Raw genomic sequence first — 16142 nt, 5'->3', positions numbered from 1 at the left:
GACCTTCCTATTCGGCTTGTTCGTAGCAACTGAGTGGAAACAGCTTTTGAAATATTTTCGCGTTCACAATTCGCTTTGAGTTCGTGTGCCGTCCACACTGTTGATGCTAAATTACACGTAATCTTACATTACACGTTACACTCGTCTGGACCCGGCTTAACGTGTAATGTAATCCACCGTGTAATGTAACACGAATTCTTCAGCGCGAGTGTTACATGTAATGCTCGTACTGCCGTCCACACGTAGAATTCGTGTTACATTACACGGTGGATTACATTACACGTTACACTCGTCTGGACCCGGCTTTAAATATTAACCATTAGATAAAATTGCTTGAAGTCTCCTCATGGTAAAAGCAATTTTGGTACATATTGTTCTACTCGTTAAAAATCGAAAATGAATTTTCTTTCACAATCTATAAAGTCTATTTTGACCACAACACAGTTCAAAATATATACAGTGTAGCTGGGTACCTACTATATTATTTTAGCCAAAATCTCTTTTACATCAAGTACAATGCACTTACCACTTACTAATAATGTTTACATTGATATAACGAACGATAAACAGACAAATTGACAAAGATATCATATAGATAAAGGTGTAAATGGACTTTAATTGCGTTTTAAGGGCGGCATTGATTCATATAAAGATAACATTTATTACTACGCAATAGAGTAAACAGATTAAATTGAGCAAAAGATTGTAAGACCAGAAAGCTCAATAACATGAAAGGCTTTATAAAGCACGAAACATTACATAATGACTTTAATTCTCGTGAAGTAGGTAGTAGATTTACATCATGAAGCAAGTACAAAGAGGAGATGCCATAATGTGATTGTGCACTGTGACAAAACAAATCGGCCCGCCCAATGATTTTCTTTTTCTTCTTAAAAACGTTGCCCCTCATTAGGATTTTCTCCTGTGTCGTGGGTGCGTTTACAAACATACAAGTTCACATACACATCACACCCAGACCCGAAACAACATTTTGTGGATCACACAAAGAGTTGTTCCGTGCGGGTATCGAACCCGCGACACGTTGCACGGCAGTCAGTTGCCCAGCCACCGCGTCAACTGTGCAGTCGAAATGATATTATAAGTAAAAATATGTAGACTATTGACAACATTTTTTCGTAGTATGCGACTGCGTAATGGAAAAAGAGAGAATCGTAGTTTGTAACGTCCCGTGCTTTCCGTAAAGTATGAGACACTTTATGTTAAAGGAAAATCCAGTTATGACAATTTCCTCTTTGTATTTGCTTCATGGATAATATCAACCCAGCTATTAGTAACCTCCACTCAGAACACGTATGCCCCAATAGTTATCGTTTGCCTGACAACGCGGCCGTACAGAAAAGCCATGGACTCAGTTATCCCTTACTAACACATTCAGTGCCACCAACACGCCCAGAGAGTCCACGTAAATTTAATTCCAGAACCGTAGAGTGGCACTCTCTATGTAATTCTTTAGATTGGGGTATCTTTAGTCTTCAGTATTATTTTAAGCAGAAAATACACCATGCCTTTTAGAAAGAAAGAGCAAAAACATTGAACTCGCTGGGCGAGACGACGGCACTGGAATAAAATTAACATGGACTTTCCGGGCGAGTCGTTGGCACTGCATGTGCTAAACAACAGGTACCTAGTTCATCACAACTATTGAGACACAAGCAGACAGAATCATCTAGATTTTAGATTACATCATTTGGTCATCCTATTTCAACAATATCGATTAAATTACTAATCGAAATTGACTCATGGAAGAGTAAACATCGCTTGTTGACACAACGATAGCTCGTCACCATGATACATTATGTTATGTTTCCATACCATAATTGGGGAAAGTGTATTATTTTCCATATAAACTCAGTACTTACATCATCCCAGAGTAGTATTGCGTAAGTATTTCCCGGATTATTCCACACTTTTAAGTAAAAAGTTCTATCAAATAAAATTTACTATTACTATTATAAAATGAAACATTTTATTAAAGTGCTAGACTATTGATTTCTTTATATTGTTTGTAATAAACATCATTACGTCAATTCTAAAAGCGACAACGCAATTGTAACTCCTCGGATGTTACAGTCCGTGAGGGTGACCGATTACTTACCATCTAGCTACTCGTTTCATGACTGCCTCATTAGCCCAGTAGTCGCAAGTGGGATACCCGGGCAAGGGATCTCAGGTTCAATTCCCACGTCGGCCTGGTAAAATTCGGCTGATATTTTTCGGTTTTAAAAAATTTCCTCAGTAGTAACACGATGTTTAGAAATGTGCCCAGTATGGCAATAGGCTTACCTCCTGTTACATATAAAATAAATAATGAAAAATGAGAGTACATTGTACAGTGGCATTACGTGCCATAATGACACCTCTGCCTAGCCCTTCGGGGATAAAATGCGTGACGTTGTGTGCGTGAAACGGTTGCAACTGTTTCACTGTTAAACAAAGCCCTTTTCTCTTACGAAAGCAGGAATGAGCATTAATCACCACTCTTGGTCATTACTTTCTTATCTACTCATTTCGTAAAATCAACCTTAAGGTGATACAAATATGGCAATACGCCATGAAATTTATTTTAAACCAACACTATGAGCTATGAGTAACCACGATGACGTTATCGCTGCACCTGCTTTTCTCGGTAACCGGGAAATTTTGACAATCCTTTCTTAGTACGTTATCAAATACAAGAAATTTTAAGATCTACATAGACAACATGCGTCTTGACTCAGTTGTTATGACAAACATTTCTTTTAAATGTCGCCCTACGTTGAGATTTTTTCGTTTGTGGTGTGTTTACAAACACATTATTTCTGAAGCGTAATTAACGGTTCAAATTTTTTATGTTTATAATAGCTATCGTGCGACATACAAAATTAACTAAAATCAAGGATTACTCACGTAAATGAATGGCGAAAAATTCTACTAGTTTCTAGTCACAGAGGCTGCGCGACGTCGCTGCGTCTGCTTATGATGAGAGTCCCTCTGTGACTCAAAATTAGTACCCAGAACTTTTTCCCATTAACTTACGTGAGTAAACCGTGATTTTTAGTTAAGATTTTTATTCTCCAGCTATCTAGATACGATAGTTAATGCAATTAAACTCGAATGAAAATCCTTTAGCATTAATAGAGCATACAAACAGTACTAGAAATCTCTACCCCGCATCAAACACCAAAAACATACACACAAATCCCAACACTCTTTCTAAACATATAAGACCTATATTCCCTTGCACAATACCCGTGGGATGCGACACAAATATGACTATTAGTACATTACGCTTATCTTAGATAAAGAATACATATAAATGGGTTATCGATGTATTGACGCATTTAGTATCGATTACAATCGGTGACAAAGTTGTTCCGTGTAGTTTTACTTCGGAATTCTGATTTATTTTGTAATAGTGAAGTGATCATGGAGGTTCAAAACAAAGTGACTGCTATTGAGATGAAGCCAAGACCTACGGGTAGGTGGTTTAGTATATAGTAGTAATATATTATGTGTGTTAACGTATTTAGTTCTTAGTTTTGATTGGTCTAGTCTAGGGTTTGTAAACGTGACTTCAGACTACGGGTCGAAGGAGGGTTGGTTGAATACGACCAAATGTGGTATTTTGTGGCACGATAAATACATTTCGTTGCCTGATGTAATGTTAGCAAATAATTAAGGAAAATGGATTGACTAAATGAGGGACTAATATTAGTGCCCATATCCATGTACCTAAGTAGGTATCAAGTCGCGTTTTTTTTAACAAGATAGTACTTACTCGTACTTTCTTGTCAAAGTTGATTCGAGAATTTTTTGCAACATAAAATGTGCAAGATATATAAATAAATAAAATCAATATTGAATCGTTCTCTATTAGTGTAGTAATTCCATAATAGTATTCATTGATCCAATCAAATCCGATAAGATTCGATACCGGCCTCAAAATATTTGGACAAAAGCCAGAAGCATGACAAAATTATATGGAAAACTTTACAAAAATAAATTCAAAGAATTTCAAGCTACTTCACGTCAACATTCCAAATCAATCTTATACTAAAGTTTATTTTAGTACTAAAGTTAGTTCTAAACTTACTAAGAAGACTAAGAGTCTGACACTCCCTCTCGCCTCGCCCAAGGCGGGAGAAGTCATTTTTAATGACTTCCCCGGTGACATTAAGTCTCTTAGATGAAGCATGCCATGGCACTGACTACCTGAAAATTTAGTAGTGACATTCATTTCCGATACTGATGAATGCAGATAATCGAAAAACAATGTGAAAATAACAAAAAAACAAGAATATTTCGTTATCTCTTATTCATCATGCAGCTACCTATTACTCATTAGTCGATATCTTTTTGTTTTACACTCGTAATTTGGTAAATACTTAAAAATATGTTCGATATAAACTGGAACAATTGTTATCGAGAGATTATGATCTTTTTGTTTTGATTTCTTTTTCTTTAGTGTTAATTGGCCTTAATTAGAAATTAAAGTATGTTTCTGGTACTATTTTACTATGCTAATTCGTTTCTATGTAAAATTTGAAATCGTAATATTATTCACATTACACAATACAACGAACGTATTAGAAGATGTGTTTAGTTTTGCCTTAATAAAGTAAATTAAAAAATACTATAACTGTTATAAAACCTCAACATAATCTTAAGGTAAAAGTTAATTAATGCTTATACAGGGTGTCCCTGAAGTCGACGTCCAACAGGCACCAGATGATCGGCAAGGTTCCAAATGTTATCAGAAAAATATAAAAAAATTCTAAGTCCTACAGTTTTTAAATTACAGTGACTTATGTGTTATCCACGAAAAAGTACACCCTATGCCAGTCTTTTGACTCTTGTTGCTACAAATCTTTATTTTTTCGTCTGCAGTCTTCCTTACATTATCCTGAATAGTGCTCCAGTAATATGGAATCATAAATTCTTAGCCAACTGCTTTAGATTGGAAAACATTGTTAGTTTTAGAGGAACCAAATACTCTGAATAAAATTTTCACCTTACTTTAAGTGACTGTACTGAATAAATTATGTATGGCGCTAGTAGTGGCAAATTTCACCAAAGTTGGCGCATTTAATAAGGATTATAAAATGGTATAGCACTTTGCAAATTATTTCTTAAATTCGACACAAAAAAAGATTTTTCAACGAAACTCCGTTTCGATGAATTTATTTTGACTTACTAAAAATTCTTCTAGTGTACTCAAATCATACGTTATAACCTCGTATACACTAGACAGCACTTTGCACGCGATTTGTTATCATCATGTTGAAAATCAGCGAGGATCTCTTGTCAAACAATATTGTCTGTTTACCCGTGATTTCGCTTGCAGCATTCGTCGGCAATATTATCGCTAGACGAACTGGTGTTGTGCATCTCGAGCCATCGTACTCGGGCTTCGGTATTTTAGCTGAGCACTGGCTTTTTTGCGCCGTGTTGATTATTTATTTTTTAAATTATAACCTTGTAACGGTGCAAATAACTCTTTCTCGACAAATTTCATCCGGCTGCTTTCATCCTGCATTTGATCACAAGGCATGAACACGTAACTTAATCGGAGGATTCACCCATTTTTTTTTTTTTGATGGTGATATGACGAGTAATTGTGCGTAAGGGCAGTAGTTGTATGTGTACACCATACAACTACCGCGTCGATATGCTGTGTACATGACGCTACCGCGTCCGTTCCTTTTGATTTTACTACACATTTGATAATGTGTTTGATGCACTATGAACATCATATTGCAATCATTCAATATTATTTAGTGAAACAAGATACACAACATCAGTTCCTCTAGTAAGTCTAGTAATATTGCCGACGAAAGCTGCAAGCGAAATCATGAGTAGACAGACAATGTTGTTTGACAATTTTCAATATGAAGATAACAAATCGCGTGCAAAGTGTTGTCTAGTGCATACGAGGTTGTAACGTATGATTTGAGTACACTAGAAGAAATATTAGTAAGTTTAAATAAATTCATCGAAACGGAGTTTCGTTGAAAAATCTTTTTTTGTGTCGAATTTAAGAAATAATTTGCAAAGTGCTATACCATTTTATAATCCTTATTAAATGCGCCAACTTTGGTGAAATTTGCCACTACTAGCGCCATACATAATTTATTCAGTATAGTCACTTAAAGTAAGGTGAGAATTTTATCTAGAGTATTTGGTTCCTCTAAAACTAACAATGTTTTCCAATCTAAAGCAGTTGGCTAAGAATTTATTATTCCATATTACTGGAGCACTATTCAGGATAATGTAAGCAAAAATGCAAAAAATATTAAGATTTGTAGCAACAAGAAAAGACTGGCACAGGGTGTTCTTTTTTATGGATAACACATAAGGCACTGTAATTTAAAAACTGTAGGACTTAGAATTTTTTTATATTTTTCTGATAACAGTTGGAACCTTGCTGATCATCTAGTGCCCGTTGGACGTCGATTTCAGGGACACCCTGTATAACAATAACAATATGAAATCGAATAAAAAAATAACAATATTTTTGTTTATTCATTATTTATTTCTCTTTTAATGTACACACATAATATAACACAAAAGACAATAGATAGTATATAAAATTAAAGCACAAAGGTACTACATATTCCTATCGGAATTTCTTCCCGTACCGTATTAAAAAATAAGCTTCATCTTTGTACTAGACATACAACTTTACTTCACTATATATACCTAACTATCAACGAACTGTGTACAAACCTCTCAGAATTTCGGCTCATATTCACTGAGATCAGTGACAAAGATACACATTACGCTTACGCCGCCGTCGGTTAAGATAGTGTTCTCTAGTCAACTTACAAGTGCAAACAAAATATGCACCTATGTGTATACCGTTAGAAGTGATTTTTCTTTAATTATTGTAAAAAAAATTACAGTAAATTTCAATTTTTGAAATACTAGTCAGGTATTGTGTTAATATTAAAATATTAAAACTAAAGTAAAGACGCCAAGCCAAGACGAAGTAAAACAAATCACTATTCATTTATTTTTATGTCGTTAAAATCAACAAAATGTGATAAGTGCTGCATATTTTTGTGTTAACTAACAGGAAAACGATTGACGAGGTTTCAAGGAAGTTTTTCTTGAACTAAATGTTGGTGAAACGTGAAATAAACCTGTGTGTGTTTTAAAATAAAGTGAAATAAAAATTTTAACCTCTAGAAAATTAAACAACATTTTATAATAATATGAATGTCAAAATAATGAAATGTGTGCCACATTGTTATTTGATATTGAACTGAAACAATGTTTGCGAACTGACAGCTGTTTCCCGCCAAGACGCCATCTTGTTTTGTTTATGGTTACGTTCGGAAGCTGTCATAGATAAGGATGTACAACGAGGCGTTTGAATACGATCGTAAGTTTAAGGGATGTTGCGTTTAAGAAAATAATAATTTCGGTCTCATAAATCATAAAATATGTTTTGTTTATAATCATCATATCAGCCACACGTCCACTGCTGAACATAGGCCTCCCCCAGGCGGCCTACGGGTGGACGTCTTACGCTGCGCTTGTCGGTACGCGGTCTCCACTCGAAAACCTTTCTGCCCCAGCGGCCATCGGTTCTTCGCGCTATGTGCCTGCCCACTGTCACTTCAGCTTGCTAATAGGGCTATGCCGGCGACTTTTGTTCGTTTGCGGATCGTTGTTCATAATAATCAGTTGTTATAATTATGAAATTGTTATTTAATTTGAATATCCGCAATACAGACGTTTCATTCATACTAACTTACGTTATCGTGTTTATATCTACGCGTCATATTGCTGCATAATTTTACTTTAAAGAAGATTCATTATAATAATTAAAGTCTTAACTAAAATCTTATTAAGTAAGTGCTAAATAAAGAAATAAGTACTATAAATACATACTTGTTTAGATAATTAGATTATGTCATACGTCAGTTATCTACAAGCCCACCATAGAAGTTTAAACTACTGATAAGTCAACACGTTTGCGCATTGCAGATTTTTAACACACGTGACATTGTTTTCCTTTAATTTAACATTTGTTAGTCATAGATATTAGGTGTTATTCATATACATATTAGTTTTAAAAGGAAGTTTAAAACACAATATTAATTTATTTTGTCATATCGGGTAAATATTTACTACAAAATCCCAAAGGAATTAAAATGAAAAAGCTTGTTTAAGCATATTCAGTATCCACATGTCCCATCAAATCCTAAGTTCAGCTATCAAACCTACAATTTTAATTTTTAAGTTTTAAATATTGTATTCTAGTTTTTATTTTTAATTAGTCTATGTATTTAAGTTTATGTTACGTTATTAAAATAATAAAATTACTTTTTGTCCATCAGCTGAGGATGACACGTCGACGTACGACGAGGAGGCGGCAGTGGAAGCGGCTGCAGCGTTTGCCCGCGCGTGCGCACCCGACACGCAACGCCTGCTCGCGCCAGCCAATCAGCGACAGCCTTACGAACGGAGACCGCGCATCGATAACCAAGACCAGTAAGTACCTCGTTAACTTATAATTAGAAGGTAGAATATCATGATTTTACTAGCATAGCAGATTAAAGGGTGATTATTAAAGATTAATAATGAGTAGGCTTTCGATGGATAGGGCCCAAGGGCCAATACCAGTGGCGTAGCTGGCTACTTAGAGGGTAGAGGATCCTGAAGAATTTAATATTCAGGTCGAATTGAACTGATAGGGTATGTTGTTATTAAAACGGTAGTAGTTACACCCCTTTGTGACCAGCGTGTATCGTATTTTGATGCGAGCTCAAACGCCTCAGCAGTTAGGATCCTGAAACAACAACCTAATTTTGAATATAATCAGTTTCAACGCGATAATATTTCTTGTTAACTACTGAAAGTTAATTCTTTGATGTTGTTACGTACATCGTATTGTAAAACAAAATTTAGGTTAAGTTTTCGGTAGAAATCCGCCACAGAATTATTCTACGTTATTCTACTAAAAGCAACGTCATCACCATCTAATCACCATACAAGGTAAGTGGTAAAAACGATAATACGCAACACGTCCTCCGCCCCCCAAATCTCCTCTCCTGAAATAGTATTCCTGATACTATTTTGGTACCAGAAATGCAATGCTTCTTACGTCAGACAGCCTACTGAAGGAACAACACTGAGTAATGCCCAATAAATCGTGTAAACCATTTGACTTGTTTAAAGTGTTCACGCAGAAAATATTACATACTACGTAGTAGGTACCACCCACGTTTTCTATTTTACTACTACGTATGACTAACAATGGTGTCTATTTTAAGCAAACCCTTAATATAGCATGTAGCTCAATGTTCATTGAAAGAGTAGATATATACAATAGCACACCCACTTTTCCTGTGCTTTGTATTGGTGTTAATAAGGTAGTAGATTATAGTTTTATTAAAGACCATTTAGAAGATTGAATGAAAATATTCGAGTCGTTCTTTTCAATGATACATTACTCCGGAAATATCATAGCTTGATAAAGGTATAACTAGGTATTTGTAGGTTTAAGAGAGCTACCTACTACGAAATTTAAAAGAAAGCTGAAAAACAGGCTTGTTGAAAAGTGCTTCTACACCCTAGAAGAATATTTTGAATAGAAAAACCATTTTCTTTAACTGCGATATACAATGCCACTATGAGATTATGACAAACCCTCTTATAAAGAAGTGGCTTATTATCGAGCAGAGAACTCACATGGGTAATATTATTCACCAATTAAGTCTTTGACTGCCAAATCCTCCGCTAACGTCGGTCACCGTGACCACCACGGCGTTCAATGTGTTAATTATGTTATACTTTTTTAATTCATCAAAGTAAATAAAACGAATCTCGGTTACAACAACATTGATGATAATTTCCTGTTTTGCATCGAGCCCTGTGTGGCTTTGTCTCACATGACAAAGTTGTCGCTTGATAAGGGTGGCGTCACACTGCAGACTATAGTCGCAGCGGCGACACGATAGCATTGTTTGAACATCACCGTTTGACATGTTTGCACACAGCTTTATTTCATTCAAAATATGTAGGACGGTTATGATAAATTGTTTAAACTGACATGTTTTACTATTCTTTACGTTTTTTTTAGGTTAAAGTGTAGGTACTGAGATGTTTTGTTTGTCCCAAATGAGATCTTGTGGAGGTATTGTTTTTGTAGGTTTAATAAAACGGACGGGTTTGCCTTATTTGTAATTTTTTTTCTAATGATTTCTGTAACATTTTGCAGTAAATGCTATCTAAACAGATTTACTTTTTCTATTTACTGGCTCAGTAAATGCCAACCTGATTTAATTCAAGTTTAGAAATGGAGTACAACGCCTTGAAAGTATAAGATATGAAACACTGTCCTTAAAAAATATCTACACAGTTTTCTAAGACAATTCCTTGGTGTTCAAGGTTGTCCCCTTAGAACAGCCATGGAAAACAATTACCTAGATAGAATCAACCACGACAAACCATTGTTTCATCAGGATCTAGGTCACAAACATAGTGTTTATGCTAAACCCTAGAACGAATGAATATCAAGATGTAAAAAATGCATGAATCGTTTTATCATTAATTATTTTTTTGTTATGTTTGTTTACAAGTACACTGTTTGTCAAATACTCAAACGTCACTCAATTTTAAGACGTTCTCAAATATAGTTCTGTCCCTGTAAATTCTTAGTAAATGACAGGGATAGCACGAGATTTGAGTACAACTTAAATTTGAGTAGCATTTCAGTATTCGGGCGTCTCTTTCTCCTCAATCGATGCCTCCGTGGTCCTCTTTAACATTATCCTAGTACATAGTTGAAATATAGACCTAAAGTAATGAGCACCAAATGACTCATATACTCACTTAACCTTTTATTCCCGGTAGGGTAAGCAGAGGATGTATTAATTGTATTAGATATTCATTTTTACGAGATCTGATATTCTAGCTCTGTTCAGGTTCTCGTAGAATCAAAAGTAATATGGATTTTAATTTTTCACAAGTTCTTTTATTCTTGATCCTTCCACTCATGTTCCCGTGGTATCAAAAGCTTACATATGTATATGTATTATTTCAGACTATCATCTACCCCTGTTTCAAATTTCATCCCGATCCCTTCAGTTGTTTTGACGTAATTGAATAAACTATCAATAAACTTTCGTATTTATAATATTGGGTAATATAAGTCTCACCTATACATATATATCTATATCTAATATGGGTAAGTCTCATGCACACTTCCTATAAACCCGTGTCTATTGTTAGTAGCTTGTTTTTCATGAGATAATATTAGCTACATGTTTGTATTAATTAATTAAAGTACATACATAACATGACACTGAACAAACATACAATCATTTTTCATATCATTCTGTACATCGCTCGCTAGTTTATGTTTAACTACAATCTAGATTGAACTGACATTTAATGTTTATTTACATTGATACTTAGTTTATTATTAAGTATGTTTTCCGTTATTGTTACATCTTTATTGTGGTAATGTTTTCTTAATTATTTATGAGATTGCGGTATAAAGAAATCCAGTGTTTTCTGCGTAGTTCAGGACGTAAGAGAATTTACCTAATCTGAATTGTTAAAAAACGTAATAATATTTTGACCACCTATATACAGTACATGAATAATAATTGCCTCCTACTATTAGGAGGCTATCTTATTCATCCTGTTAGGAGGATGTAACGCTATCGTTACATGTCTAATATAGCTACTGATGTTGTAAAGTAACTGTAATTATCATATAGTTTGTTACAAACTACACAGTACTTAAGTAGAACCTAATATGTATAATATAATTGTATCACAACACAATGACAAGGTTGTGAAACCGTAGTATCTTTTATATATTCTTTAATATAAAACGTAGGAACTAGTAATACTAATTCAGAAATAAATATTTTGATACCAAAACCAGGTGGAATAGATAAATCTTTCATTAAATAATTTTCAATATTCCTTTAGAAGTAAGGTAAGTAGGGTAAGCAGTTATCCTTTCAACAGTTAGGTAGTAAATAATTTAATTACCTGACACTGCGCATGGATGCAATGTCTGATCTCATACGGCGCACGACTGCACGCTCACGTAACCCATATTATGGACTAAAGGGTTTCATAAATGTAGGTATTTCTTAAGTCTTAAATATTCAGTTTTCCTTACGATCCTTCTCCATTCTTACATACTAATATCATAAATGCGAAAGTTTGTATGTTTGTTATTTCTTCACGTTAAAACGGTAGAAGGGATCGAGATGAAATTTGGCACAAGGGTTTATAGTTCGGGGTAGAAAGCGGGCGGCTGGCAGAAGTGTTATATAAAAATGTATTAATTTAACCGATTTTCCTCATACGAGGTCGAGTGAAATTGCTGAGGTAATAAAGAAATGTGATAACACGCCCGACGTGTCGTGTGAATCAAATTCTATAATTCTTTATTAGACTAAAATTAAGCTCAATATAATTATGCCATGTAAAACAAAAATAAGCATGGCTTTGTTTAAAAGTGCACTTGTTTCGGCCTCATGATAACGCTGATCTCAATAACCCCTCCCCATATTAGCTTCATGTAACTCAAAAAAACAATAGATCTTTTGGAACGAGCTCATTTCTGACCGACATACTTTTTTGACATTTCAATATACAACGTGTAACAAAAGGGGTATACATATCAAGTTTCTAGATAACATAACAAACAATACGGGAAGGGTTTTTTGAAACTCATGTTTTCATGGTACCAAGTTATGAATTTTTCAAATCGCGCCGGCACGCGAATCAAAATTAGGTAGAGAGGTACTAGGCAATCAGATTTACAGAAGAAATGTTTCGTAATTAGCGAGTGACCCCTGTAATGTGGTGACTGTGATTTATAAAATCAAGAACCATGCGACACCAATTTATTTGGTACCAAATTTTTATTAACATATTATAAGCTGAAACTTTGTGTAGAGATTCTATTCAACCTGTATTCATCAGGGCTTCTTGATGTATATGGGTATTTTGTTACACGTTGTATATCCTTCTGTCTATCTCAACTTAACCCCTTTAACATATAAAAGGCGTGACACTTTAAATGTATGTCACTCATCAATACACCCTCACATAGTGACTAACCTCTTGAGAGTAAGGCTTCCATCTTGGAACGATGACGTCACAGCATACACGTGGCGGTCAACTATAACCCTATACTATATGTACCTATATGTTACTACTCCCAGTAGACAGTGATCCTTAGAAGAATATGTTCACGTCCCATTTTACGATCATGAAAAATTTAACGCCTTATTTTCAATATAATTTGGTATATGTCCTCTGCAGTGTGATGGTAGTAGTTATAACCTTCTTTATAAGACGACGTCCTATATTTAGATTGATCTTAGTTCTTATTAGGGTTTAGTTAGTTTAGATAGCGGCCAAACGTCGACCCATAAAATGTAAAAAATTTTTTTCAAAAACAAAGAGGTGTAAGATCTAGGCAAAGAATTTTGTATTTTTGTTTCTTATACACTTTTTAAGTGTTGTAATGGAATATGTTACATTAAACAGTACTTGTTTAGTTCCTCTAGATAACAACGTATGTGACGTCACGTTAGGTAATTGACAACAGTTTCACTTTTTCCTTTTTTTCACACTTCACTATTTCTTGTGATACATCTATTACACAGTCTTAATGATGACACTGTTTCGATTCACCAATACAATTAATCATAGTTCTGTCCCTATTGCGTTTTAAAAAGATTACTAATATAGGTATTTTTTTGAGGGGGAAAATCATCCAATGACTTCTCTCACCTTGGGCGAGGCGAGAGGGAGTGTCAGACTCTTACTGACTAAAAACCACCCCGTTCCTACTCCTGCTTTTCGAACCAGAGCCCCGGTAAACCCGCTAGGTAGTCCGCAGCTCCGGATACTATTATAGGTATAAACGGACGACGCAGCTACGTAGTCGGTAATAAATCAAGAAAATGTAACTATTGATTCAGATTTTCCGCTTTCTGGAGAAATTGAGAAATTGTTATTAGTCATCGACGTCATTAAACGAGTTTATGAAGTCATTCAAGTACTAGTCATCTAAAATGATGCAACAACTGTGTTCTTTTACTGACTAAGTAAAACAATGGCTACATTTTCTGAAATGATAACTTGGATTACTTGACTAACTGTTCTTTTAATCACACTTATTATTAAAAATTTGGTTTTTGAAGATTTTTGTCCGTCAATTACGCTGAAACTACTGAACGGAATTTGATGAACTTTGGTATACACACATAGATACTTTTTATCACACGGAAACGTAGGCAAAGCTACTGGCAGAAGCTAGTTAATAATGATTCAATAATTTATTCTAAACTCTATTAATTAAATAGATTTACTGTAGATAAATAGCATTTAATTGTATTTTACTAGGCAAAAGTTAACGACTCAATACCTTCTTGGATAATAAAACAACATCTGGGTAATTTATTATGATTTATTTACTTATTTTATATGACTAATAAAATTACGTGGTTTTATTCACTTTTTTATACGTTAAACATCAAAGCATAGTAATATTAGTTATTCTCAGTTTTACCTATATCAATATTGTGTCTCGATGCACGTTTTGAGTCCTAAATAGACTTCAAAATTTAAAAATAAAACTTTTCTGCTATAATTTCGCTGGCAAAATGAATATCATTTCAAAATTTCCATGTAAGCAGCATTCAATCATTAATAACAAAACATTATAAAACTACAAAGCTGTAACTACAAAGCGAAATTCCCAGAAAATATTATTTTCAAATTATACGCCTTTCATAAGTCCCCCATATATTCATATTCTGCACAAAAAGATGAAACAAAGATTTATGACTCACGATAAATAAACATCCGCTGATTTAATAAGCCATTATAAAAGAAAACTAAACAATATAATTATGTATTTAACACCATGTTTATTTACTTGTTGAATTCAGGAAAAACCTATATGCAATTAAATAAATGTATTAGGGAAATACCTACATGCACAAAATCTGATTCACACTTCTCTCTAAACATACAGTTGTAACTAAATGTTCAAATAATTAAATAAAATTACCTTTGTGTAGTAAATAGGTAACGATATTGTGGTAATACACGTCCGCATATAATTCCATAAGCAGCAATGTTATATTATTTTATAAAAACTATCGTAAGACATACTAAATTAACTAATTTAATAACTGTTTACTCAGTAAGCTTCGTGACGTAGAATGAAATGCGATGAAAAGTTCCTCTGTAACTCGAAACTAATAGAGCTTTTTTCAACATATTTACGTGTGTAAACCTTTGTACTTTTGAACATTTCAGTACTTAAAATATCACTGAAATCCTTTCAACTGAAATAGGGGTAAACGGCAACTACAAACTATTCAAATAAAATTTAAAGAAATCCACAATTACTCTTTTAAACTCAATATCAAGAAGAACATTTATTTCCCCACCCTCTGACGTCACCAGCCTACCCAGAGATTCCATTATTAGATTGGATTACAGATTGTGTCATCCAGACCACTTATGGGGCCGCCCCATAATGGACACGATGCTGTCATCCTATCCAATTTATATGCACTCTCACATGTTCAGACTTTTTTATTTGACATAATCTCCAAGCCTAGATAGGTTTTAATCGAATTCTGATTCAGCAAATATTAGAGCCACTAATTAAATTGTTTGGTGTTTGAGTACGGCTTCCCGATAAATTTTCTAGAGTGTAGAACTTAGATTCTAGAACATTAATGTGCTTAGCTTCTACCAGATTAAAGTATGAAAAAAAAACGGTTTTGGATTTTCGACACATTTTTGACATTCGTAGTTAGATCAAGAATCAAAATTGGTAAATAGATACACTCCACATCTGAGAGAAGTATGTATGTATGAATAGGTTTTTCAAATTATAAGTTCATTAGGCTAGCTAACTCAAAGCGATGAAAGACAATAAACTTTACCTAATGTCGACAAAAAATTAACAAACTGACATACATACAATAACCTAAATGTCTAAAACATTTTCTTAGTCAAGTACTAGGGCAACAGAAATTAGTAGAAGGAGCAGGCGTGCAAAATGCTAGCTAACTCAAATGAAAGACAAAATTTTGCCAAATGACGACAAAAAAAAAATTAACAAACTGATATACAAT

General features: G+C 34.2%; 1 protein-coding gene across 3 annotated transcripts in view; it reads left to right on the top strand.

The window, feature by feature from the left end:
- The window catches only part of LOC118268698 (protein GDAP2 homolog), a 103404-nt gene that overhangs the window by 58014 nt on the left and 29248 nt on the right, over positions 1 to 16142 (top strand). For all 3 annotated transcript variants that reach the window (XM_050706446.1, XM_050706445.1, XM_050706443.1), the window contains exon 7: positions 8346 to 8499. In XM_050706446.1, the coding sequence (XP_050562403.1) occupies positions 8346 to 8499 (154 nt within the window). The remainder of the gene's footprint in view (positions 1 to 8345; positions 8500 to 16142) is intronic.

The sequence above is a fragment of the Spodoptera frugiperda genome, chromosome 29, assembly GCF_023101765.2.
Source record: "Spodoptera frugiperda isolate SF20-4 chromosome 29, AGI-APGP_CSIRO_Sfru_2.0, whole genome shotgun sequence".
Taxonomy (NCBI): Eukaryota; Metazoa; Arthropoda; class Insecta; order Lepidoptera; family Noctuidae; genus Spodoptera; species Spodoptera frugiperda.
Note: the sequence above shows the minus strand (reverse complement) of the source record. Positions and strands in the feature narration are given on the sequence as shown.